The sequence below is a fragment of the Schistocerca cancellata genome, chromosome 3 (genome assembly GCF_023864275.1).
Source record: "Schistocerca cancellata isolate TAMUIC-IGC-003103 chromosome 3, iqSchCanc2.1, whole genome shotgun sequence".
Lineage (NCBI taxonomy): Eukaryota > Metazoa > Arthropoda > Insecta > Orthoptera > Acrididae > Schistocerca > Schistocerca cancellata.
The window spans coordinates 104,485,188-104,512,952 of record NC_064628.1 but is presented as its reverse complement, the minus strand read 5'-3'; the positions used below and the strand labels follow the sequence as shown (position 1 = coordinate 104,512,952).

At 43.8% G+C, this 27,765-nt stretch overlaps 1 protein-coding gene across 1 annotated transcript in view; it reads left to right on the top strand.

Annotated features, from left to right (window-relative positions):
* Positions 1-27,765, top strand: part of LOC126176142 (polyglutamylase complex subunit TTLL1) — a gene marked incomplete at its 3' end in the record, with an annotated part of 265,578 nt that overhangs the window by 167,000 nt on the left and 70,813 nt on the right. The window contains exon 5 of the mRNA XM_049923281.1: positions 4,639-4,825. Coding sequence (XP_049779238.1) covers positions 4,639-4,825 — 187 coding nt within the window. The remainder of the gene's footprint in view (positions 1-4,638; positions 4,826-27,765) is intronic.

Genomic DNA, 27,765 nt, shown 5'->3' with positions numbered 1-27,765 from the left:
TCTAACTTTAACCTATCCATTTCCCTTTTTAAATTTTCTAACCTACCTGCCCGATTAAGGGATCTGACATTCCACGCTCCGATCCGTAGAACGCCAGTTTTCTTTCTCCTGATAACGACGTCCTCCTGAGTAGTCCCCGCCTGGAGATCCGAATGGGGGACTATTTTACCTCCGGAATATTTTACCCAAGAGGACGCCATCATCATTTATCCATACAGTAAAGCTGTATGCCCTCGGGAGAAATTACGGCCGTAGTTTCCCCTTGCTTTCAGCCGTTCGCAGTACCAGCACAGCAAGGCCGTTTTGGTTAGTGTTACAAGGCCGGATCAGTCAATCATCCAGACTGTTGCCCCTGCAACTACTGAAAAGGCTGCTGCCCCTTTTCAGGAACCACACGTGTGTCTGGCCTCTCAACAGATACCCCTCCGCTGTGGTTGCACCTACGATATGGCTATCTGTATCGCTGAGGCACGCAAGCCTCCCCACCTACAGCAAGGTCTATGGTTCATGGGGGGATTTGTGTGTTAATATCTGTGAAATTTTAACTCGTTACTCGGCCGCACATCTTTGCCTATCGATTGTGGACGTGCTCAGTTTGAAAAACACTCGCTCGAAAATTTGTTTAGTATGTTTGTCATGTAGCTGGTTTGAGAACTAAGGGAACGAAGCTTCCACAACTTTAGTAAAGTCATAATTTCCATGGTATAAAACCGGTCACTCTCACCATTACCAATGGTTCACGTAACACTAGCCGAGCGGTCTAAGGCGCTGCAGTGATGGACTGTGCGGCTGGTCCCGGCGGAGGTTCGAGTCCTGCCTCGGGCATGGGTGTGTGTGTTTGTCCTTAGGATAGTTTAGGTTAAGTAGTGTGTAGGCTTAGGGACTGATGACCTTAGCAGTTAAGTCCCATAAGATTTCACACACATCTGAACATAATGTGAACTTAACACTATGAGTGAGTACAAGTCCACAGCGTATGGCTATGTGAATGTGTGAGTCGGTGGGTGGGGGTGGGGGCGGGGGATAGGCGAAGGGAACGCCGTTCCTCAGTAGTTTTCGCCTCCCTCCATGAAAGGTACCTTTACCGCTCTGCTTTCCCTTACTCATCATCCTGCCGTTTGCCGGTTGTGCTTTTGAACTAATGAATCTCTTATACTGCAGCTCTTTGGTATCCAAAGTTTTGAAGGAAATACGAGGCTGAGTCAATTATTATCCGCAATTTACTTATATTTTTGTTCATATTGGTAGTACTGTCGTTTTACGTTGTTATATCTCTGCAGTTTTCAAGCTGCTAGGCTAGTTTCGTTATCGCTGCCGCGCTGTTAATCATGGCTGCTCCGCTGTCTATTTGCACCAAAGAAGAGAAACGTTCAGTGATCCGTGTTTTTTTGGTCGGAAGGCATATCAGGGACCGAAACTCTTCGAATACTTTTGGTACATTACGGGAACAGTGTTTTGCAACAACGGAGTGTCTACGACTCGATTGAAAAATTCCGAAATGGTCGCACAAGTGTGATGCTCGACGAAGGAGCCGGACGACCGTTTACCGCCACAAATGAAGCAACCATTGAGCGTTCACGTGAAATGATTCTCTTAGACAGACGATTAACTATTAACCAAGTGCCACATCGTCTGCAAATTAGTCACGGTTCTGCCTACGAAATCATCCACAACAGACTTGGGTTTCATACAGTTTGTGCAAGATGGGTCCGAAAACAACTCACACAGTTGCATAAACAAACGCGCTTGCACATCTGCAAAAAACATTTGGATCGTTGTGATAACGAAGGGGACAACTTCTTAGACAGGATCATTACTCGCAACAAAACGTGGATCCATCATTACGAGCCGGAGAGTAAACGGCAGAGTACGGAATGGAAACGTCCAAATTCGCCGTGCAAGAAAAAGTTCAAGACCCAACCATCCGCATGAAAACTGATGCTTACGGTTTTTTGGGACGCACAAGGTCCAGTACTGGAACGTTATGGGGAAAGGGCCACAACAATAGACAGTGTACGTTTGAGTGAGATGCTTACTGCAAGGCTAAAGCTTGTAATTCGAAGCAAACGTCGACGATTCCTGTCAAAAGGTGTTGTGTTGTTGCACGACAATGCCCGTCCGCATACTGCTGCCCACACTGCTGAAACGCTCCAGAAACTCAAATTTGAAGAACTGGATCTTCCTCCATATAGTCCCGATCTTGCCCCTTCTGACAATCACTTGTTTGGTCTACTCAGGCATAAAGGGGCCGTCGATTTGCCTCGGACGAAGCAGTGAAAGAAGCGGTGCATTCCTGGCTCGCAGCTCAACCGAGAACCTTCTTTTATGAGGGCATCAGGAAGCTTGTACAACGATGGACCAAGTGAGTTGAAACGCAAGGAGACTATGTCGAAAAATGATGTTCTTGTAAGTTTCCTATTTTTTATAACTACTTTTCGGATAATAATTGACTTACCCTCGTAGTATGGGCCACAAGACAAAAAACAGTAAATATGGTCTCTAAAATGCAAAGAGCAAGAGCTGTGGGCACTTCAGTAGAAGAGATGTCTTTCACAGTAACGAAGATAAACAAGTGCTCGTTGTTCTTATGTATCCATTATAGAGCTCATGTTTACCAGACAGTTATTCCTGTTTTGGTCCATACTACCACTTGTGAAACTTGTCTACCGTGCAGTCCAACACTACCGGTAGATGTATTCGTCTGGCAGAGGTATCAGAACGATTTTCGTTCATAATTTTCATCTCGCTGGTTTCCGAACCAGGGTCACTTACCTCAAATTAATACACATACCCTTCTTCATCGTCCTAAAACTTTGCACCATCGTGACGGAACCACCCTCTACATGCTAGGTGATACTGAAACGAGGAAAGGCGAGACAGACTGGAGGATTACTGATAATACACTTTCGCGCAACAAAAGAAGATACAGGTACATCAAAAACGCTATCTAAACTTTGCAAGATGCTTGGTATTAGTTAAGCCAGACTGTAAATAAATCCAGCACTCAATGAGAAATCACAACCATAGGTAATAAGGAGACAGCGCAAGCAAACTTACAGATACTAGAAAGAACCCGCTTTTCTAGACTACGATAAAAAGAACAACAACAAGATGCCTAACAGATAGAATGCGTTCACAGTTTCCTTACTGAAAATTGAAGTGTGGATGTGTCTCAAGGCTCACAACTGTTCATAGACTGAGATTATTTTCTGTTAAACTTCTCATGGTTGGGATTCACAGTCATGGTCATAGTCGCTGTTGAAAAAATATTTATTGTTACTATTGCAATTTCAGCCTTATGGCCATTTTCAAATAACACTGCAAAATTATATTCTGTCAGAATATAAAACTATCTGACATGAGTACATGTCCCCCCCCCCCCCATCTGCCTTTGGCTCGGGAGTGTCATCTTTGTGCCGCCACTTTCGTGCAGTGTTCTACAGTGAGTGTTTTACAGTGAGTGTTCCGTGTTGTGTTTTTTGGGAAGTGTTGCGAACGGCCATCATACTGTCGCTGGGTCTGCCTTTTATCTCTTGCGAAAAAAACCAGACTGTCGCTGTGTTTTTTTAATTGTGTGTGTACTATGTTACTTGTCTGATTCCTCTGTCTTTTATTAACGTTGCCAACCCCTTTTGCTTTCTGTTTTAACTTTCCGCATGTTTCCGCCATTTTACACTCGACGTCACCGTTTTATCGCCTGTTTTTCTTGTTTCTTTTCTTCTTCCGTTTTTTAAAATAAAAGTCTGTAGGCTGGAGAGCAGCGTACTAAGCTGCTGCCAGCCCGCCCCCTTCGGGAAAAAAAAAACATGTCGTCATCGAAATGCAGCCTTTTGACTGCGAAAGTCCCACAAGATCCGACGAGTACGACACTTATTACATCGTAATATGTTGTTAAATATATACTAAACTGTCGATGTTACCATCGTTCTAATAATCTATCACACATAGAAGTTCAGTATATATTTAACAACATATTACGATGTAATAAGTGTCGTACTCGTCGGATCTTGTGGGACTTTCGCAGTCAAAAGGCTGCATTTCGACGACTCATGTCAGATAGTTTTATATTCTGGCAGAAAGTAACTTTGCAGTGTTACTTGAAAATGGTCATAAGGCTGAAATTGCAATAGTAACAATAAATATTTTATACAGTCAACGGCGACTATGATGTCTTTTAAGAAAAATTATTTTCTGTTATTGTAATTGTGTGAAATTTTGTAAAAACTTTTGGATTAGTGTCAGACTACAGATATAAACGTTCGAAATTGGATCCCTAGTCGACCCTAAGAGTCGTTCTGTCACTAACCGCTTGTCTCGGTTCTGCCAGTGATTTTTAAAGTAAAAAACACCACCGTCGTTCTGAGTCCACAGTAAATGTTAGGTCCGTCTGTACCTGATTCGGAAAGTCGAAGCCAAGGAACGCATGACGCACCAACAAGACCATGCCTAGTGAAGCAATGCGGCATCGAAAGCATGAGTCAGTTTGAGGAAAACTTTACCTTAATCAGGAAGCAAGAATGAAGAGCCGCAGACGTTGATGTTAATTTTCCACTTTGCAGTACAATGTGTGCGTATAAGACACGTTAACGTGAAGTGGTGTTTTGGCGTGCCTCTGGGGCTGAGGACTTGCCGTTGCAGACTACAACATGTTCGTGGAGGAGTACCGGAAGAGCCCGCAGAGCACGTGGATCATGAAGCCGTGCGGCAAGTCGCAGGGCGCGGGCATCTTCCTCATCAACAAGCTGTCCAAGCTGAAGCGGTGGTCGCGCGAGAGCAAGATGCCCTTCAACCCGGCGCTCGTCAAGGAGTCCTACGTCATCTCCCGGTGAGTACGTCCAGGCGGCGCAACGCACCGTATGTGTCGCAGGTTTTAGGGCGTGGGGGCGTGCGCTGTTACGGGATGTGCTAACAGCTCACGCTAACATGTTGTGGGTAATGTATAGGTAGCGGAGTTCGGGGCACGTTTATGCGTGGGGCAGGTTTAAGCACAGTACTTTTATCGCAAACTACTCTCGCTAGAGCGCTACCAAAGTCCCCCACAACCCCCTAAATGGTCTACTGTGAACAGCGGACAGTGTAGAAGCCGGTCATTGTGATGGTAAACCTACGAGCCTTTGTTTATAACACATCTTCCTTTGAGTTATGTCACAACAAAATATTTAAGTATGTAACTACAAGATACCAGTTTAATTTATATTAACAAACAGCAACCAGTCACTGTTAACCGATTTATTTTTTGCTTACTACAAAAAAATTGCCTTAACTGTTCGTTCGTAACCAAATGCAGCTTATTACGTTAGCATATACACGAATTGTAGCATGCCGTTGTTTAGAGCTCAAAATTTTTGAACTGAAATGTATATATTTTCGAGTCTCATATCCCACAGTACTGTAAAACATAGCAGCGCCGTTTTATAAGTTCCTTGAGCGCTACTGGCAATAGAAGATTAGTGCTGCCATCTACTGAGGCTTTCACGAACTTCACGGCACCGGTTGTGTGAACGTCTTAGCGCGAAGAACACATTTGTGTATTTGTGCAAGATGAATAAATCTAAACTCTTGAAGCCCTAGGGAGCATACCTTTTAGAATCGAGAATAGATAAATATAAGTTCGTTTACAGGGAATTATTCTACTTTACAAGGTACATTTGTAAAATTTCAAAGCCTGAAAATTGCTACAATAGTTTCGAAACTAAGTCAAACACGGCGATGGGACACGTCTACGCAGTTCTGTTGGAACACGCTTACTCCGTTTTGCATTGTCATCCTGATAACCCAGTCAAGAATACTTTAACAAACAGCAGTTGGAAACCCAAAGCAAAAAGGAAATGAAGGCACGGGAGACTAAAATGTAGAAATTGCTAAAAGAGCTGTTTGAACCTAATGAATCTCAAGCAGAAAGAATTAATTCTATGAGAGCAAGGAATGATACGAGCAATAAATTGCTAAGAACAAGAACAAGGAAAAATATACATAGGCCTACTTCTGATGTCATCATTATTGTTCTGCACAAAGGTTCATTTTCACATGATAACTCTCAGTAATCTCCTGTGTTCTGCCATCCTCTTCGGATCCGCGTAACTGGCGCTTCCATTTCCGTCATCTATCCTATTGTGTATCTCCGCCTTCCTCTCAATTTCCTCTCACCAATTACTCCTTTCAAAGCATCTATTAGCAAGCACTCGCGCCTCAACGTAGGTCCCATCCATGTGTTCTACCTTCCTCTTACGACCTGCAGATTGTTGATTAAAAGGGTGAAAAATTGCTTTGTATTTACTGCTTGAAACGATACGGTCAACCATAAGGAAATCAAGAATGGGTCCTGCAAACTTAGATCTTAATGTTGAGCTCATGACGATTCAGCTAGAGGATACACGTTATTTTTAGTGTGTATAAATTGCAACTCGGACAGTGATGATGAATAGACCTTTAATTAACATTCAAACATCTATGTAGGCTACATTATGCTAACGGGTGGAAATTAGTCAATTTGTTTACTGCCAGTAAAATAGTTGTTTTTTTTTTACCCTGTTAATTGGTGTAAGTAAACCAATAATTTGGTTTACTGCCGGTGAAACATATTTTGAAAATTTCAGTAATGGGTTTTGTTTACTCATTAATGTGTTCCGTTATACCATAAACGTGCCCCAGCAGGTGCGTAAACCTGCCCCATACCCAAGGCACGTTCACGCATTCGACTTAAGCCTGCATAAAATTATTTTGCACTCTTAACTGTAATGTTCAGTTAGAAATATGCACACCGATTTATACTTTAATAACCATGTCATAAGACTAAAATTTTTAACACGATAAACCTAAGCGAAAATATTTAAAAATTTCCGAAAAGAAGTCCACGTAAATGTGCCCTGGTCTCCGTCTATATGTACAAAGCCTTACCGTGTTGATGGTGTAGTAATCCTATAGGGGTAGAGGCCGATATTAAACATGAATAAAATTTATTAATGTGACAGTGATGGCTAACTACCACCTACTACTGAATCAAAAGTGATATTGTAAATAATTGTAAATTATCTCACGATAGAAATTAGATCATATTGAACAATTCATGAATGAAAACAAATTAAACAAATTGTACACTGTTCTTGGATATACTACACTGGTAAGATTGGCTCTCTCAAGAAAAAGCAAGCAAACACTGTTTACGAAATTTAACTCCTTATGAAACGGCAGATCTTAGTATTAGACTTTAGGTCGTCTCACTCTTCATTTATCCTTCCCTATGTAAGTAAATTTTTTTTAGAGTGGCCACCTACATTTAATTATTTTAAACAAGTAATTACATTCTCATTTGAGTTAACTTCAAGAAAACGTGTTATTGTTTCTGGGCGTTTTTCTGTTCTGATGTTTGTGTTGAAATTCAAACATACAATACTTTTTAATATGTTCTGAACAGGCCCAATACCTGTATCACGTGTAGACATGTGAAATACAAAATAAATATCAATTTAATATTTCGTGGCCGCTCTACTATCATGAAACACACATATCATTGAAACATATCATTGAATCACACAAAAATAAACGTATAAAACATACACAGACACTGCATAATGAAATACACTCCTGGAAATTGAAATAAGAACACCGTGAATTCATTGTCCCAGGAAGGGGAAACTTTATTGACACATTCCTGGGGTCAGATACATCACATGATCACACTGACAGAACCACAGGCACATAGACACAGGCAACAGAGCATGCACAATGTCGGCACTAGTACAGTGTATATCCACCTTTCGCAGCAATGCAGGCTGCTATTCTCCCATGGAGACGATCGTAGAGATGCTGGATGTAGTCCTGTGGAACGGCTTGCCATGCCATTTCCACCTGGCGCCTCAGTTGGACCAGCGTTCGTGCTGGACGTGCAGACCGCGTGAGACGACGCTTCATCCAGTCCCAAACATGCTCAATGGGGGACAGATCCGGAGATCTTGCTGGCCAGGGTAGTTGACTTACACCTTCTAGAGCACGTTGGGTGGCACGGGATACATGCGGACGTGCATTGTCCTGTTGGAACAGCAAGTTCCCTTGCCGGTCTAGGAATGGTAGAACGATGGGTTCGATGACGGTTTGGATGTACCGTGCACTATTCAGTGTCCCCTCGACGATCACCAGTGGTGTACGGCCAGTGTAGGAGATCGCTCCCCACACCATGATGCCGGGTGTTGGCCCTGTGTGCCTCGGTCGTGTGCAGTCCTGATTGTGGCGCTCACCTGCACGGCGCCAAACACGCATACGACCATCATTGGCACCAAGGCACAAGCGACTCTCATCGCTGAAGACGACACGTCTCCATTCGTCCCTCCATTCACGCCTGTCGCGACACCACTGGAGGCGGGCTGCACGATGTTGGGGCGTGAGCGGAAGACGGCCTAACGGTGTGCGGGACCGTAGCCCAGCTTCATGGAGACGGTTGCGAATGGTCCTCGCCGATGCCCCAGGAGCAACAGTGTCCCTAATTTGCTGGGAAGTGGCGGTGCGGTCCCCTACGGCACTGCGTAGGATCCTACGGTCTTGGCGTGCATCCGTGCGTCGCTGCGGTCCGGTCCCAGGTCGACGGGCACGTGCACCTTCCGCCGACCACTGGCGACAACATCGATGTACTGTGGAGACCTCACGCCCCACGTGTTGAGCAATTCGGCGGTACGTCCACCCGGCCTCCCGCATGCCCACTATACGTCCTCGCTCAAAGTCCGTCAACTGCACATACGGTTCACGTCCACGCTGTCGCGGCATGCTACCAGTGTTAAAGACTGCGATGGAGCTCCGTATGCCACGGCAAACTGGCTGACACTGACGGCGGCGGTGCACAAATGCTGCGCAGCTAGCGCCATTCGACGGCCAACACCGCGGTTCCTGGTGTGTCCTCTGTGCCGTGCGTGTGATCAATGCTTGTACAGCCCTCTCGTAGTGTCCGGAGCAAGTATGGTGGGTCTGACACACCGGTGTCAATGTGTTCTTTTTTCCATTTCCAGGAGTGTATTAAGACACAAAACATAATAGAAAAATACATCTGTAATAATATGAAAGCAAAAGATAAAATACAAATACAACAAGACATAAATATGTTATTTCATGGATAAATTATTGTCGTTTTTATAATGTCCTTTGCTGATCCTGAAAAAGTTTTAGAACACACATCAGTTAAATTTAGTTACAGAAAGACGTTGATATACACCGACCTAACCATGTTGTTTTCACTGGCACTATCACAACACTTTACACTTGTAGATTAATGCATTTGTGGCGCTGTTGAAAGGTGCTGATGGACCCCCGGACCCACGGCTCGATGGTGGTTCAGCAACAATGGTAACCATTCAGGAATCTCCTCCGACATACAATAGGCCTCTTCAATTAGCTGCAGGAGTGCCAGAAGTATGGCTGGTACAAGAAGTGTAAGATGACGATTTAATTAGTAGTGCGCAGATGTTGTGCTGTGTACTGACAGGGTTCAAAAATGGTTCAAATAGTCTCAGCACTATGGGACTTAACAGTTATGGGCATCAGTCCTTAGAACTACTTAAACCTAACTAACCTAAGGACAACACACAACACCCAGTCATCACGAGGCTGAGAAAATCCCTGACCCCGCCGGGAATCGAACCCGGGACCCCGTGCTCGGGAAGCGAGAACGCTACCGCGAGACCACGTACTGACAGGGCTTAGGATCCTATACTCTTCTTCGGCGACTGAGGACTTGTGTCACTGTTTCCTATTTCATTCTTCGTGTTCTTCCAATCTCAAATGTGTACCTAGTCTTCTTCCTTCATGTTACGTCTCATCAGCTATTGTTTTTGGATAGGGAAATTTTGTGACAGTTAGGATCAGGAGATGTTAATATGCTTATATATTGTCCGCAGCTCGTGGTCTGGCGGTAGCGTTCTTGCTTCCCGATCACGGGGTCCCGGGTTCGATTCCCGGCGGGGTCAGGGATTTTCTCTGCCTCGTGATGACTGGGTGTTGTGTGCCGTCCTTAGGTTAGTTAGGTTAAGTAGTTCTAAGTTCTAGGGGACTGATGACGATAGATGTTAAGTCCCATAGTGCTCAGGGCCATTTGAACTATGCTTATATATACAGCTGCAATACCATAGTGTAGAAAGCTTTGGATGCATCCACACGAGCTGTGTTTAGTGTTGCCTCTCAGTCAATGTTCGTTCACTACCACCTCGTTGTCTGCAGCGAGAGAATGGGCAGTCGGCCTTGGGCCATTCAAGCTTTGGACCCCCCACTATGACGGACAGCTGTTGTGTCGCCCGCCGCTTGTTGTGATGGCAGGCCGCCGCACGGGTCCTACTTCTCGCCACGCCGACCCTTTCACGGTCAGCTGGAGCGCTCCGGTGGAAGGGATGCCTTCCCTGTGCCCTCAGCCCGCCAGCTGGCTACCTACTTCGGCCACGGAAAGCGACAGTGATTTCTCCTCGCTGTCGTCCCACTGCGGCCGGTACTCCACTTACGCCAAACACTCTCCCTCTTCTGCGTGCCAGTCCTCTGAGACCAAACATCCACGTCCATCTGTTTACAACAATTTCCATCCTTTTTAGTTTCATACAAAGTAAAATATTACCTTTTATAGGATCCCTTACAAAGTTACTCTCTCTACTCTAGACATAAATTACATATTTTACATACATTTACTCTTGTCAATAATATTAATATCTGCCAATTTTATCAATTTAACTCATTTAAACAAAATAACATCATTCTCCTTTTTTCGTTTTGCTGTAGGGAAAGAAGACATTTCGTTAGAATATTTACCACCACCAATTCTTACTACAATGTTTCACTTTCTACTATAGATACTATATAAATGACTTGTAGTTTCTACTTCAATACTTCATCATGCAGACCTAATATAATGTTTCTAGGATGTGTTGGGGAATTGTTGGCCAACTAGGACCAAGGAAAAAGGAAGGGAAGTTATCTTTTGTTCCGTCCTTGCTGTCAACGTTGGACACACCACATTTCCTCATCATCATCATCATCATCATTTAAGACTGATTATGCCTTTCAGCGTTCAGTCTGGAGCATAGCCCCCCTTGTACAGTTCCTCCATGATCCCCTATTCAGTGCTAACATTGGTGCCTCTTCTGATGTTAAACCTATTACTTCAAAATCATTCTTAACCGAATCCAGGTACCTTCTCCTCGGTCTGCCCCGACTCCTCCTACCCTCTACTGCTGAATCCATGAGTCTCTTGGCTAACCTTGCTTCTCCCATGCGTGTAACATGACCCCACCATCTAAGCCTGTTCGCCCTGACTGCTACATCTATAGAGTTCATTCCCAGTTTTTCTTTGATTTCCTCATTGTGGACACCCTCCTGCCATTGTTCCCATCTACTAGTACCTGCAATCATCCTAGCTACTTTCATATCCGTAACCTCAACCTTGTTGATAAGGTAACCTGAATCCACCCAGCTTTCGCTCCCATACAACAAAGTTGGTCGAAAGATTGAACGGTGCACAGATAACTTAGTCTTAGTACTGACTTCCTTCTTGCAGAAGAGAGTAGATCGTAGCTGAGCGCTCACTGCATTAGCTTTGCTACACCTCGCTTCCAGTTCTTTCACTATGTTGCCGTCCTGTGAGAATATGCATCCTAAGTACTTGAAACCGTCCACCTGTTCTAACTTTGTTCCTCCTATTTGGCACTCAATCCGTTTATATTTCTTTCCCACTGACATTACTTTCGTTTTGGAGATGATAATCTTCATACCATAGTCCTTACATTTCTGATCTAGCTCTGAAATATTACTTTGCAAACTTTCAATCGAATCTGCCATCACAACTAAGTCATCCGCATATGCAAGACTGCTTATTTTGTGTTCACATATCTTAATCTCACCCAGCCAGTCTATTGTTTTCAACATATGATCCATAAATAATATGAACAACAGTGGAGACAGGTTGCAGCCTTGTCTTACCCCTGAAACTACTCTGAACCATGAACTCAATTTACCGTCAACTCTAACTGCTGCCTGACTATCCATGTAAAGACCTTTAATTGCTTGCAAAAGTTTGCCTCCTATTCCATAATCTTGTAGAACAGACAATAATTTCCTCCTAGGAACCCGGTCATATGCCTTTTCCAGATCTATAAAGCATAGATACAATTCCCTGTTCCACTCATAACACTTCTCCATTATTTGCCGTAAGCTAAAGATCTGGTCCTGACAACCTCTAAGAGGCCTAAACCCACACTGATTTTCATCCAATTGGTCCTCAACTAATACTCGCACTTTCCTTTCAACAATACCTGAGAAGATTTTACCCACAACGCTGATTAAAGAGATACCTCTGTAGTTGTTACAATCTTTTCTGTTTCCATGTTTAAAGATTGGTGTGATTACTGCTTGTGTCCAGTCTGATGGAACCTGTCCCGACTTCCAGGCCATTTCAATTATCCTGTGTAGCCATTTAAGACCTGACATTCCACTGTATTTGATGAGTTCCGACTTAATTTCATCCACCCCAGCCGCTTTATTGCACTGCAATCTATTGACCATTTTTTCCACTTCCTCAAATGTGATACTATTTCCATCATCATTCCTATCCCATTCTACCTCGAAATCTGAAACATTACTGATCGCATTTTCACCTACATTGAGCAACTCTTCAAAATATTCCCTCCATCTGCCCAAGGCATCCACAGGATTCACCAGCAGTTTTCCTGACCTGTCCAAAATACTTGTCATTTCCTTCTTACCTCCCTTTCGAAGACTGCTAATTACACTCCAGAATGGTTTTCCAGCAGCTTGACCCATAGTCTCCAACCTGTTTCCAAAGTCTTCCCACGATTTCTTCTTGGATGCTGCAATTATCTGTTTGGCTTTGTTTCTTTCTTCAACATAACTTTCTCTGTCTACCTGGGTTTTGGTATGTAGCCATTTTTGATACGCCTTCTTTTTCCTTTTACAGGCTGCCTTGACTGTATCATTCCACCAAGCTGTTTGCTTCATCCTACTTTTACACACTACTGTTCCAAGACATTCTTTAGCCACTTCTAGTACTGTGTCCCTGTACCTTGTCCATTCCTTTTCCGATGACTGTAATTGACGACATTCAACTAACTGGTACCTTTCTGAGATCGCTGTTATGTACTTGTGCCTGATTTCCTTATCCTGAAGTTTCTCCACTCTTATCCTCCTACATATGGACCTGACCTCCTGCACTTTCGGCCTCACAATCCCAATTTCACTGCAGATTAAATAATGATCAGTGTCATCAAAGAATCCCCTGAATACACGTGTGTCCCTCACAGCCTTCCTGAATTCCTGATCTGTTATTATATAGTCAATGACAGATCTGGTTCCCCTGCCTTCCCAAGTATACCGGTGAATGTTCTTATGTTTAAAAAAGGAGTTTGTGATTACTAAGTACATACTGGCACAGAAATCCAAGAGTTGTTTCCCGTTCCTGTTGGCCTCCATATCCTCTCCAAATTTACCCATAACCTTTTCATACCCTTCTGTTCGATTTCCAATCCTGGCGTTAAAATCACCCATGAGCAGAACATTGTCCTTGTCCTTTACTCTAACAACTACATCACTGAGTGCCTCATAAAAACAATCCATCTTATCTTGATCTGTCCCTTCACAATGCGAGTATACTGACACAATCCTAATTTTCTTGCTAGACATTGTCAAATCTATCGACATCAGTCGTTCGTTTACATATCTTATTGCAACTACGCTGGGTTCCATTTCTTTCCTGATGTAGAGCCCTACACCCCATTGTGCTATTCCTGCTTTGACTCCTGACAGGTAGACCTTGTATTCTCCCACTTCCTCTTCTTTCTCACCCCTTACCCGAATGTCACTAACAGCTAAAACGTCCAGCCCCATCTTACTTGCAGCCTCTGCCAGCTCTACCTTCTTCCCAGAGTAGCCCCCATTGATATTAATAGCTCCCCATCTCATTACCATTTGTTTGCCAAGTCGTATCTTAGGAGTCCCTGGTTTGTCAGTTAGAGGTGGGACTCCGTCACCTCCAAAGGTCCGAGGCATTTTGCTCTGATTGTTGACAGCATAATATTTAAAGTACCAGGGAAGCAGGTTGCTAGCCTTACTTGCCCCGAGTCCCATTGGGTTTTAGCCCTAACGGTTGAGGGACTAACCGGTGGATTTGGTAGTCTTTGCCGTATGAGCACAAAGGTGACCACGACTCAGAATATGTCCGAGATGCCCAGCCTTATTCCAAAGTAACTGGTATCCCGACTGTCGGGACCACTTACTTGGTCACTCATACATTGCCCGTGGTTCATGAACTAGGACATGACTACAGGAACCCACACCATGAACCACTTCCTGTGGGGGAAAAAAAAACAAAAAAAAAACAGATACTTTCCCAGATTAGTTATAGTTATCAATTACCGACATCTCTGCTTTTCTTCCTGATACCTTTCCTTTGCTTATTTTCTTCATGCCCAATCTTCCTTAGTTTTTTTGTACATATTTATGCTTTTTGTACACTATTAAATTTTAATAATGCTGATTCCTGAAAAATTGCATTCAATTTTTAGTATTCATGTTTAAAGTTGTTACATATTTGTAATCAAGTTCTCTAGCCTTGCGCATCCTTGAGAATGTTTGTCTTGTGATTATCTCGATAACCTACTCTTTCAACCTTGTCGGCGTTCACACGAGCACACATGGAGCATACCAGACAAATACAAATAAACCACCGGGCGCTACAACCCACATCGCTACATTAAAGCCTCGAATTCGGTGCGTCCAGACATTCCGTACTAGACAGATCACCGCACGTCTCTGTGGACGCAACAACACACTCAAAATACCCTAAAAAATGGTGAATTTCTTCGCTCCTGCTTGAAACTGGCCACCTATGTCTCTAAGGACGGTAACATAAATCAAATGAACATCCTCGAACTGGCGCGTCATTACACAGCGGTAAGACAGGCCACCTCATATCGTGTCTACAGACGCAAATCAAACCCACAATTACGGTGAGACGAATGCACACCAACCACAATTAACACTCACCCCACTACCTCGATTCACCACATGACAAACAATACTCTAAGAGTTACAATCTTGGAAAACATGACACATTACCTGAAATGTAAATGGCTAACATATGTTACGCTACAATTCCAGTAAATGTTATGTTAAATTATGACTCAATTCAAAATGTTTATTAAGAATTCCCCTCAGCAAAACATATAATATTATTCTATACCATATTATTTTAAAGAAATCTACACATAACGTCTTATTTTACTTACACTTAATTACTCTATATGTACATTTGTCCCAGTGTCTTGTCATCCAAACCTACCCCACAAACGGCTTGAGATGACTGACATGATGCACCCCTAGTGATTTACCACTTTTGATTGCTTCCATTTCATATGCGTTCTGGTGTGCCTTCCTTTACACCCTGAATGGAAAATGTTTCTTGACCTGAAATTTGTATTGGTGTCCTTTTATTATTTCCGGCTTTGGTAGGAAAACTGCTGCATGATCTTTTAACACTTATTCAAGCCCTTCTCGTTCTGCTGTCTTTGTTCTCAATTTGCGTTAACTTTTGCTTATTCATTCGTGAATCTCAGCTATCTGTATTTTCTTATCTTCCAGACTAATATTTTTACTGTAACATTCATGATCCTGTCCTATATCATCTTCGTGCTCTCTCAACAAGTGCAGTTTTACGCAACTGGCAGGTACTTGCGCCTTAATGGCTTGCTCATTGAACCTTATCATTGCTCTATCAGTTTTCCCTAATGTCAATTCTCCACGTCCAAGGTCCAATATTGCTTTTTCTTCGGCCAAGAAATCCATCCCTAAGATGATTTCGGCGGAAAGCTTCGGAATGATATAGAGACTTGCTGTAAGTTTATGCCCTTGGCATTCTAACTCCAGTCTAGTTTGTTGCGTAATGTCGCTGCTTTTACCAAGTAGCGCACCACGTACTTTAATCTTTTGGATTTTTAACATTGGCGGGTTGACTGACGCTCTGCATCAGTCAAACACACTGTCTGAAATAGCAGAAAGTTGGCTTCCACTATCTATAATTGCAGTGCAAGATATGTCGCCTACTTTTACCGTTACAATAGGGTAAATGTCATTCTTCGTACTATTCTCTCTCTCCTCTAATAATGATTCCCGTATGTCGTCTTCGTATCCTATTATGTTCACTTCCTGTGTTCGTTGTTTGTCAACGGGTACGCTCCATTTTGCACCCGTTCATCGTAGTAGTTAATCTTGCTGCCTGTTCTGATTACCTTGTCCGCGCCCCGGATTTGGTGGTCTAACTTCAACCATCTGTGGATTCTGGTGTGCCTGTGATCTCCAACTCTGCTCGACTTGCGGCCTATCCTCTCTGTTGAAGTTTCGTGATGGGAAATTATTTTGTTGCTGCCACCCACGGTTCTGTGGCTCTTGATTTCTCCATCTATTATTATTACTCCAGTCCTGATTTTGACTATCTCCGTTTCTGTTTCCTCCAAAGTTGTTTTGCCTATTTCCTGCACTGGCTGGCCAATTTTGGCTTTGATTATTATTTTCGTTTTCATTTCTTCTCACTTTTTGCGTCTCCTTTGCTGTTCTTTTCTCCCGAACTTGCTGCTCTCTAAATGCAAATTCCAATTCCCGACAATGCTTTTAAAAGTCTCCACGTCATTCCCACATCGTCCTGCCAGTGTCTGTTGGTAAGACAACGGCAACTTCATGTAACAAACTCTGATGATCTCCCCCGGACTACACGGGTCATCGAGATACTGGTTCCTTTTTAACATATTATCGAAAAATTCCACAACGCTGCTGAAGCCAGAATTTTCGAAGTCTCTTGTCATTAAGATTTCTTGCTTTATTCTGTCCTGCGGTTCACGTGACCAATATCGGTTCATGAAAGCATCTCTAAATTCTTTATATGATGAACAGTCTCTTGCGATGCTCCGCATACTTTCTGCAGAGGCACCTTCGATGTGCGAACATACAAAATCTAGCTTGTAGATCAGTGGCAATTGCGGTGGTAAAGTTAAGTCGAATTGACCAATGAAAGTTTTTGGATGCAAGACATTGCTGTCGTCTTTGAAGTGTTGAAATTTTCTTACAGAAAGAAAGTGCTTGTAGACAAATGACCCTTCGTCGTATCTATTTTGCCTTGTCACCAGATAGTTACTGTTGTTCATTGCTTCTTTGCGCGTATTTTCGAACTCTACATTTCCTCTCATGTCTTGTACGTTTCTTGAATCCGTTAACACCGTTGCAGTACGTCGCAGCGGGCTACAATTGTTTGTCCCGGACGATCCGTTACTGTACTGCGAGTTGATAATCCTGTTTGTGTCCTGAGATGAACTAATCGTTTGATTGTCGTGATAACTTTGCCCGTTACTTCCTCCTTCTCTTGCTACATTGTGCGATCGCGTGTCGATTTCCATCGGATGTACGACTCGGTCCTCAGAAATTCTTTCTGCACGCCTGCCCCCTCCGTTTGTTTCTACTGTCGACGTCATTTGCACTCTTTGAACGGTTTCAGCGTCTACATTGCCCGATCTTGCTTTCGACATAACGTCAGCTGATAGTACATTCAATTAATTCTCGATCTTTTTCTTAAATTCAGAAAATTCTGCCGAAAACGATCCGTTTTCCGATTCCATATTTTTACTGGTTACAGTTTCCTCAATTTTCTTCACTCTCGTTTGTAATCTAGTTATGACTACCTGCCCCACTTTTGTCGTTCTTTCGGTTCCTTCTTTCTTCTCTTTAGCTATTCTTTTTGCGCCTTTCGCAGTTGTCTTTGCTACTGTTGCCGTCCGCTTTGCTTCCGCTATTTCACGTTCTAGTTTTATTCGCATTCTGACTTCGTCCTTAACTTCACATGTTTCTTTCCGTATCGCCTGCACTTCTGTACGAACTGTCTTCACTTCTTGTGATAGACGTTCTCTCGTCGCCTGTGTTTCTGTACGGACTGCCTTCAGATCCTGTGACAGACGTTCTAGGTAGTCCAAAATGCTCGCCACACCTACGCCTAGATCTTGTTTCTTACTGGGTTGCCCTCCGTCATAACTCGCGGGTGTTCGTCTCCCGTCTTGTCTTACTTGCACAGAATTCGTCGCGATACATTTGCGTCGGACTGTTATGTCCTGAACTATATCTTTGAACCTCACTGAAATTTTCTGTCGGTGTTCTCCGCCCTCTAGGAGAAATTTCTCCGTACTCATGCACTACAATAACCGGCTCTACATATTGTTCCCTTTGCTCCTGATTGGCTAATTGGCCACGAGATGACTGATCGAACGTTGTTCACTAAATTCCACTGCACCGGCTCTCACGCTGCCGAAACTGCTGTCTCTTTCGTCGTTGATTTCACGTAATTCGTGTAAACTATCAGTGCTACCCCGATTCTCTGTCATCATTTCATTTCTTTCGCAACTCATATTGAGAGGTGGCATGAGCCCCCTCTCATATTTCTATCTTACGATTTTCCTCTCTAATTGCATGCAGTGAAAAGTCGCTATTCCTTCACACGCAGAATTCCCACACAGCGTCTCTCGTCACCCGGGTGGTCCGGTGACAGGCGGGCTCTGCTGATCTGGAAAGGGTTAAGCCGACGGGTGTGAGGAAGTCGAGTGAATGCTTTGCAGACACCGACATTGTCAAAAGACACGCCCGGAGGGGTCTGAAGTAGCGGCTGGGCTAGAGGTTCCGTTACTTCGCAGAAACTTAGCGAAAACACTTTCTGGCGGGCTACCAGCGAGGCGTGGGAATGACTTGTGTACCCAGGCAGTTGTGGCGGGAAAATTCCCGCGCTTTCTGCAAAATAGTAACTGTGATTGGCTTGCTCAGGGCATAGCTCCGTGACGTAGCAAAATCAGCACAGAAATTGGCGCCAAGAATCTCCATTGGTGGAATGGTAGTGCTCCGGCAATAGAGTGTAATTTTCCGCCGGTTTTCGAGTTGCTGATTGGAACGTTTAACCACGGCCACTGTCGTGGGGGGGGCGGGAATGTTGTGTGTTCGGCCTGTACGGGTGCTCTAGGTAGTCGGCTCTCGCCTTTCGGTCGAGGACGTCGAAGCAACCAGCCATCGCCTCCGGTACGCCAGATCGTGTTCTGGCAGTTAAGAAGACAGTTTGGTAAAGTATGTCCGCAGCACCGGCAGATAGGGATTTTCCTAGGTGATAATCAGAGCTCAGCAGAGCGCGCCTGATCGTCTTTTTCTAACTTTGTTCTGTCTTGAGTAGCAGCAATTAATGTTGGGTTAGCTGTGTGTCTCTCTTAAGATTTGAGTGGCAAGGAATTGGCTCCACATACCACTTCGTCATAAACCTCACAATCTAGTTTAGGGACAACTTCACCTTCACAGCGTTTGTTTGAGTATCCAATTTGAGCCAATTTGATGTATTATAAATGTTTCATGTGTTTTTGTTTATTACTTTGTGTTTAGTCTTAATAAATCATATTGTTATTTTGGACAGAACTTTCATTCTGTTAATCGGTAGAGCAACCCTATCATCTCTCACTACGTTAATGAAACCTTCCTTTATTTAACTTATTTATCAAATTAAATTATTGCAGGTGCCAAACTCTTTTCTACTCCACTTGCAGGGTTGATTACAGTCAGTTCTCGTATATTTTTTAATCCATGTGCAACAGCAAAAGTCGGAGTTAGAATAGGGGGGGCTTAGAGCATCATTTACATATGTAGATTCTAGAAGAATTTAGTGTTAAATACACTGCTAGCCCCGGCACGTCGCAATTTCGCCTGCCGTTTTATGTCCTGGCTCAAATGGCTCTGAGCACTATGGGACTCAACTGCTGAGGTCATTAGTCCCCTAGAACTTAGAACTAGTTAAACCTAACTAACCTAAGGACATCACAAACATCCATGCCCGAGGCAGGATTCGAACCTGCGACCGTAGCGGTCTTGCGGTTCCAGACTGCAGCGCCTTTAACCGCACAGCCACTTCGGCCAGCTTTTATGTCCTCTTGCCCTTGTAATCATCAAATTACCCTTACTACAACCCCACTGATCTTGTACATAACATAGATGTACTACACATGACTAAATCTGTTCTCTGACATACAATGAACTAAAATGTAAACTTTCACGGCCGGAAATATCATGTCCATTATAATTATCCGGGCTGTTATGCCGTGGTCGGTTGATGAATTCTATGGTGATTCCCAACGTTTCGTCTCCGACTGCGGGAGACATCTTCAAGGGGGTCCGTAGCTTGATGGAAGGTCCAACACACACACTGGCTCGCTACTGACTGCCGCTAAATTCCGTGTCCGCGCGCCCCCGCGCCGCGGCGTGACGTCACGTGTTTTGAAAACGTCAGTGCAATTGGCCGCTGTCCGTCGCCGTCGATCGCCGTTACCATCACCCAGTAGTGGACGAGTGGTACACATCTTCTTTAACACCGGCATCCATATACCGTTTAATTTGACGCCCTCCTCCTTTCGGTTGAAATTATTTGGGTGTTTAGCGATTTCGATTGCCTCCCTGTAGAGCCTTTCGTAGTATCCGCTCGTGGCCGCTAGTACTTGCGTCTCCTCGAAACGAATATTGTGGTTCCCTGGCTGGAAAGCATGCTCCGCAACAGCTGATCGTTCCGTTTCTCCTCTTCTACAATTTCCCTTGTGCTCTTCCAAACGTGTAGAAACAGTTCTTTTGGTGGTACCGACATAAACATCACCACAGCTGCATGGGATCCTATACACTCCAGATTTTTCCAATGGGAGGAAATTTTGCTGTTAGTCCGCGTTTTGTGCCCACGGAAGAAATTATAGCCAATGTTGAAGCAGGAATTCGCAGTGTAGATTCTGTAACAGCTGAAGAAATCCGTATAGAAACAGTGAGAATATTAGCCAATGCAAAACCGCCGAAAAGTAATACGAGGGTCAGTCAAAAAGTAATGCCTCCTATTTTTTTTCTACGTTTAATTGTCAGGAAATTTAAATGCAATTACATAGGTTGAAAACCACAACATTGAGGATCATTTTGTCATTTTTCAATGTAATCTCCGCCCATCTCTACAGTTTTGGTCCATCTTTGAACAAGGGCATGTATCCCAGCACGGTATAAATCACAGCTCTGCTTCCTAAGCCATTGACGCACGGATGTTTTGACGGCCTCCTCATCTTCAAAATGAATCCCACGATGAGCTTCTTTTAGTGGCCCGAACAGATGGAAGTCTGATGGTGCCAGGTCAGGGCTGTATGGGGGATGAGGCAAAACTTCCCATCCAATTTTGACAATCTCGTCAGAGGTGTGACGACTGGTGTGTGGTCTTGCATTGTCATGCAAAAGAAGAACATCTGCCATTGATTTTGTTGGGCGAACTCGCTGAAGACGTGCTTTAAGTTTGTTGAGGGTTGTGACGTATTGAACAGAATTTATTGTGCATCCCTGCTCCAAAAAATCAACCAGAATCACACCCTCTGTATCCCAGAAAACGGTTGCCATAACTTTCCCTGCCGATCGCACAGTTTTGAATTTTTTCTTCCTCGGCGAGCTTGTGTGACGCCACTCCATTGACTGCCTCTTTGATTCGGGTTCAAAAAAATGCACCCATGTTTCGTCCCCGGTCACAATTTTTTTCAGAAACTCATCTCCCTCCAAACGGAAGCGCTGCAAGTGTTGGGAGGCTATTGTTTTCCTTGCCTCTTTATTCTGATCGGTTAACATTCTTGGAACCCACCGTGCACAAACTTTTGAGTACCCCAATTGTTTAATAATCGTGATCACACTGCCTTTACTAAGAGAAATAATGCGACACACTTCATCTGCAGTCACCCGACGGTCACCACGAATGATGTCATCAACTTGCTGAATGTTGTGTGGAGTCATTGCACTCACCGGCCTGCCGCTCCGCTTTTCGTCAGTCAACGGTGTTTGCCCTTCAGCTTCCTTACAACGACGAACCCATCGTCTAACAGTGCTGACATCCACTGTCACAACACCATACACCTTCTTCAGTCTTTCATGAATGCGTATGGGCGTTTCACCTTCTGCATTCAAGAATTCAATCACACAACGCTGTCTCAAACGAACATCGATGTCGGCCATCTTACAAACTTCTGCTGTGCTGCCACCTGTTGACACAGAAAGTTACTACTGCAGTGGATTGCAGAAGAAGGTTTGAGGAATGGCGCCAAATTCAAATTTTTCACTTAACTTAATTTCTTTAAGTAGAAAAAAAAATGGGAGGCATTACTTTTTGACCGACCCTCGTATAACTGTGGGTGAGAGAAGAGCTTTAAAACTCCTGAATGACGACGATAGTATTTTGGTTCTCCCAGCTGACAAAGGAAGCGCAACGGTGGTTATGGATGTGGCCGACTATCAGAGAAAAATTACGGATCTACTGGATCCGCAAGCATATAGGAAGCTGAATAAGGACCCCACTAACAACGTTCTCAGAACTGTGTCGCGGTTAATAAAAAAGTCCTCCATTGAAGAGAGTGTACGGAAAGGTCTCTGCAGTTCGGTTGCGCTACCACCGAGGCTTTATGGATTGCCCAAAATTCATAAAGAAAATGTTCCGTTAAGACCGATACTAAGTGCCATTGGTTCGCCCACCTACTCGTTAGCCAAGTTTTTGACTACGCTGTTAAAAACACATGTGGGCCGTTCGGACTCTTATATAAAGAATTCGACACATTTCATCAGCGGATTGAATGGCATAGTGGTCCAGCCGGAGGACATATTGGTCAGCTTCGATGTGGTATCGCTGTTTACCATGGTTCCACTTAATGATGTATTGGAACAGCTGGATCGAATTTTTCCTGCCGATATTTTAGAGCTGTTTAAGTGTTGTTTGACGACCACATACTTCAAGTGGAATGAACAGTTTTATGAGCAAACGGATGGCGTGGCTATGGGAAGCCCCATAAGTCCCGTAATTGCAAACTTCTTTAAGGAGAAATTCGAAGAACAGGCCTTAGGTACTGCCAGCAAGAAACCAAATGTATGGTTCCGATACGTGGATGACACGTTTGTGTTGTGGAGACATGGTAGGGAGGAACTAAGCCGGTTCCACGAACATCTGAACACTATAAACTCATGAATTCAGTTTACAATGGAGGAGGAGGTAGACGGCAAACTACATTTCCTCGATGTGCTTGTGTTTAGAAACGAAAATGGTAGTTTGGGCCACTCAGTGTACCGCAAACCCACGCACACGGACCGTTATTTGCACCGGGATTCGAACCACCACCCACAACAGAAGCGGGGTGTTATCAAGACGTTAGCGGACAGAGCTAGAAATATTTGTGAACCTGACTTGCTCGACGCTGAGATGGAACATCTCCACAATGCACTAACGAAGAACGGATATTCGTCCGCCGAAATAAAACGTGCGTTGAGGCAGCCACGCAGAAATCATACTGACGTACAGGCTACTGCAAAATCTAAGGTTTTCCTGCCGTTTGTTAAAAATGTAACGGAAAGAATAGGGAGGATCTTGACGAAGCGGAATATTACCGTAATTTACAAGCCCACCAGGAAGATACAGGAATACCTTAGGCCTGCCAAGGACGCTCGCAAACCATTGGAAAAATCTGGAGTGTATAGGATCCCATGCAGCTGTGGTGATGTTTATGTCGGTACCACCAAAAGAACTGTTTCTACACGTTTGGAAGAGCACAAGGGAAATTGTAGAAGAGGAGAAACGGAACGATCAGCTGTTGCGGAGCATGCTTTCCAGCCAGGGAACCACAATATTCGTTTCGAGGAGACGCAAGTACTAGCGGCCACGAGCGGATACTACGAAAGGCTCTACAGGGAGGCAATCGAAATCGCTAAACACCCAAATAATTTCAACCGAAAGGAGGAGGGCGTCAAATTAAACGGTATATGGATGCCGGTGTTAAAGAAGATGTGTACCACTCGTCCACTACTGGGTGATGGTAACGGCGATCGACGGCGACGGACAGCGGCCAATTGCACTGACGTTTTCAAAACACGTGACGTCACGCCGCGGCGCGGGGGCGCGCGGACACGGAATTTAGCGGCAGTCAGTAGCGAGCCAGTGTGTGTGTTGGACCTTCCATCAAGCTACGGACCCCCTTGAAGATGTCTCCCGCAGTCGGAGACGAAACGTTGGGAATCACCATAGAATTCATCAACCGACCACGGCATAACAGCCCGGATAATTATAATGGACATGATACAATGAACTATCACACTAGCCGTAATTCACACACAAAGTTTACTGTACAACCTGACATAGCTACGTATCCTATAATCTGATAATCTGAACCTCATTCAAAGTCACACACAAACAAATACACTCCTATTTACTATAGCACAATTATACACAATACTCCCCATAAAAGAAAATAAAACATGAACAACACAATAAAATACAATGCACATATAAATACAAATCTCGCGAAACAAGCAAATGTTGGATCACAATTACTGAATTTTCCACTGAGTCAATTCTTCTCGTTATTTGGTTTGCCTCTCTTTCTGTCTCTCTTAATTACCAGTTTTAATATCGATCCTGGCAGGGTAAAGCCATGTGTAGTATTCACATTGAGGTAGTGGCCGGTATTAAACATGAATAAAATATATTAATGTGACAGTGACGGCTAACTACCACCTACTTCTGAATCAAAAGCGATATTGTAAATAACTTATATTTATTGTAAAATGTCTAACGATAGAAATTAGATCATATTGAACAAATCATGAATGAAAACAAATTAAACAAATTGTACACTGTTCTTAGATATACTACACTGGTAAGACTGGCTCTCAGCTCTTCTTGTTAAGTTGATGCAAAGTTAGATTTAATTATGCCCCTGGATAAGCAAATGGTAAATGCGATCTGACTACGTTCCTATAATCTCTTTTGTGTCTGAAATAATACGCTCTTCGGACACCACTACTACGAAACAAACCAAACAACATGCAAAAAGACAAATAACCAATAACGAATCGTAAGCAAAACTGCACGGATGCTCAGTGGATGGCAAGAACACGATCCAACAACTATTTCTGAACTTTACTGGTGCTGCAAGTTTTACAATCCCGTCTACCAGCGTGCTGGCTCCATCGACACTGCTGGGGCGACGACTGCAGCTGCGAAGTCGCTGAATTAAGATAAGTCTCTCAAATATCTTGAGCAGAATAATCTACTCAGAAACTGCTAATACCACAAGCCCTATATTTCCTCTAAATGGTATACAACGCTTTCAAGACTGGCTCAACATCATTTAAGGTGCAGCCCACTGTGTCTTGTACTAACATACAATACCAGTATGATAGCTCTGTGCACTGGTTGACTACGTTCAATGGTGACTACCAGCCTATAAGGCGGAATCAACTGCAATTGTACTAGTAGTCAATGCAATGCCTATCGTGGACGCCGATGTCCTACTGTAGCTGCAGACTCTAGATCAGGGCTTCACAACATACGTGCTCGCGGAGCAAGCTGTGAGCAGCAAGGCGCGAGCACGGAGCAGTGCGAGCACACTACCCCCACTACCGGACCAGAGCGGAGAGTGGGGAGAGTCACGTGGGGCACACAACAGCTGCCGCCAGTCAATGTAAATCCGCGGCCACCTGCAGGGATATCACTCACGAATTATTACTGTGACAAATGAAACAAATAAAGGAGAATGTACACGTGCCACCTTGTACTTTTTGCTCTTTACAATTGCGTCTATGTTCGGAGTAATTGTTCTTGTGCGTCGTAGGCGCAGCGTGCAGTTTAAATTTCGATCAGACAATGCGTTTCTCAGGCGCGTCTTGTTACATTTCATTGCAGAGAACAGTTATTCACAAACATACATGGAACCGAACATTGATATTATTGTAGCCGCCAGTTTGTGCAAATGAGGAAATCTATCCTGCGGGTAGTGTCTGTAAAATTCCAAAATGTTTTTCTTGTTCTGAAATTTGTCTCTGTATTCTCTGTCACACTGCAGGTCAATAATTTCTAGTTGCAGCTCAGGACGAATCTCTTAAATATTCGCTGAATATGGAGAGGAGAACAGATTAGAATCACCGTCTAGTGCTGTCAGATCTTGAAAGCGTTGATCAAATTCTTCCTTAAGGGCAACTAAACTATGTGAATAACGTTCACAGTCTTTGTGAACATCGTGCATGGATGATAATTTAGGAAAATGAGCTAGATTTCCAGCTAACTCACCCAAAGTGTCAATTTCATTTTATAAGCTGGTATTCGATCTATGAAATTAGTAATTAGCAGATCTTTACCTTGTAGTGAAATGTTCAAAGCATTCAGATGGCTAGTTAAATCTGCTAAGAACGCGAGATCACATTTCCATGAAGGCTCTTTCAATTCAGGAACACACATGTTATTTATTTCCATGAACATATTTATCTCATCTAATAGGCAAAAATTCGATTTAATAATTCGCCACGACTAAGCCAGCGGACCTCGCTGTAATAAGGCAGGCTACCATACTGGCTTTCTACATCCTCAAGAAAGCTTTTAAATTGTCTGTGTTGTAGCCCATGCTTCCTTATATAATTGGTTGTACGAACAACAACACTCATCACATTTTTTAGAGTGAAACTCTTTGCACATAAGTTTTCCTGGTGGATCACACAGTGAACGCCCCTTATTTCATTCGGTACGGTCAGTTTTTGCATTTTATCCTTCAACAGCGCAACAAAACCTAATTTTTTTCCCTGTCATCGCTGGTGCACCGTCTGTAGACACTGAAACAAAGGAATTCCCCGACAATCCTATATTTTCAACACTTTCTTCAACACTACTTAAAATATCACCTCCGGTTGTAGTGTTCTTCATGGCTACTACATCGAGGAGCTCCTTCCTCACCTGAAGATCTCTATTAACACCTCTAATAAATATGGAAAGCTGCGCTGTTCCAGTGATATCAACACTTTCGTCCAGAGCTAGAGAATACGCCATAAAATCTTTACAGATATTTGCAAGCTGGCTCTGGAAGTCGTCTGCCATGTCCTGTATGCGACGCATAATGGTCATGTCAGATAATGGCACAATCCGAAACTGTTCAGCTTGAGATGGACACAAATGTTCCGCTGCAACTGGCAAACATCTTTTATTAAATCGCCATCAGTGAAGGGGCGCAGGGATTTTGCTAAAAACAAAGCAATTTTGTAGCTCACTCTGAGAGCTGCCTCAGTTGATTTTGATCTTCTTCGGATAGCTTCCTTTTAAGTTTAATAACTTCCTGTGCACGATCTGGTCCATCACATTTTCCACTTCCGTGGTCTTTCGCGTGGTACGACATATAATGTCGCTGCAAATTAAATTTCCTAAAAGAATTCAGCGTTTTGTGACATACTAAACATTTTGCAACACCATCTTTTTTCTGTAAACAGATACAATTCCTCCCAATGGGGGTTGAACTGCGAAAGCATGGTTGGGGTTACACAACGGCGACTTGACATGATTCTTAACCAGCGAAGTGACTGTTAGAGCTGATAGTAGTACTTTAAACGTTACACAGTCGGCGCGAGTTCAATAGGCACGCTGCGGTCGTATTCATACGTGCGCGCACATTTCCCCTCCCTCCCTACTCCGCGACCTTGCACCTGCTCGTGAGCACGTGCCTGAGCAGACGCCAGTACTCGCGCTCAAAACCGGCCAGTTGTTAAGCCCTGCTCTAGATCGTACACAGCACAGTATTCAGAATCTAAGTCCCTATGCCAGAGCTACCGAACTCTGCGACTGTCCGCTTTCACGGCACAAGACGCTCTCCGTCTGCTCGACATTTCCCCTCTCTCTCCCGCCTGGGACCCCCGGCCCCTGCA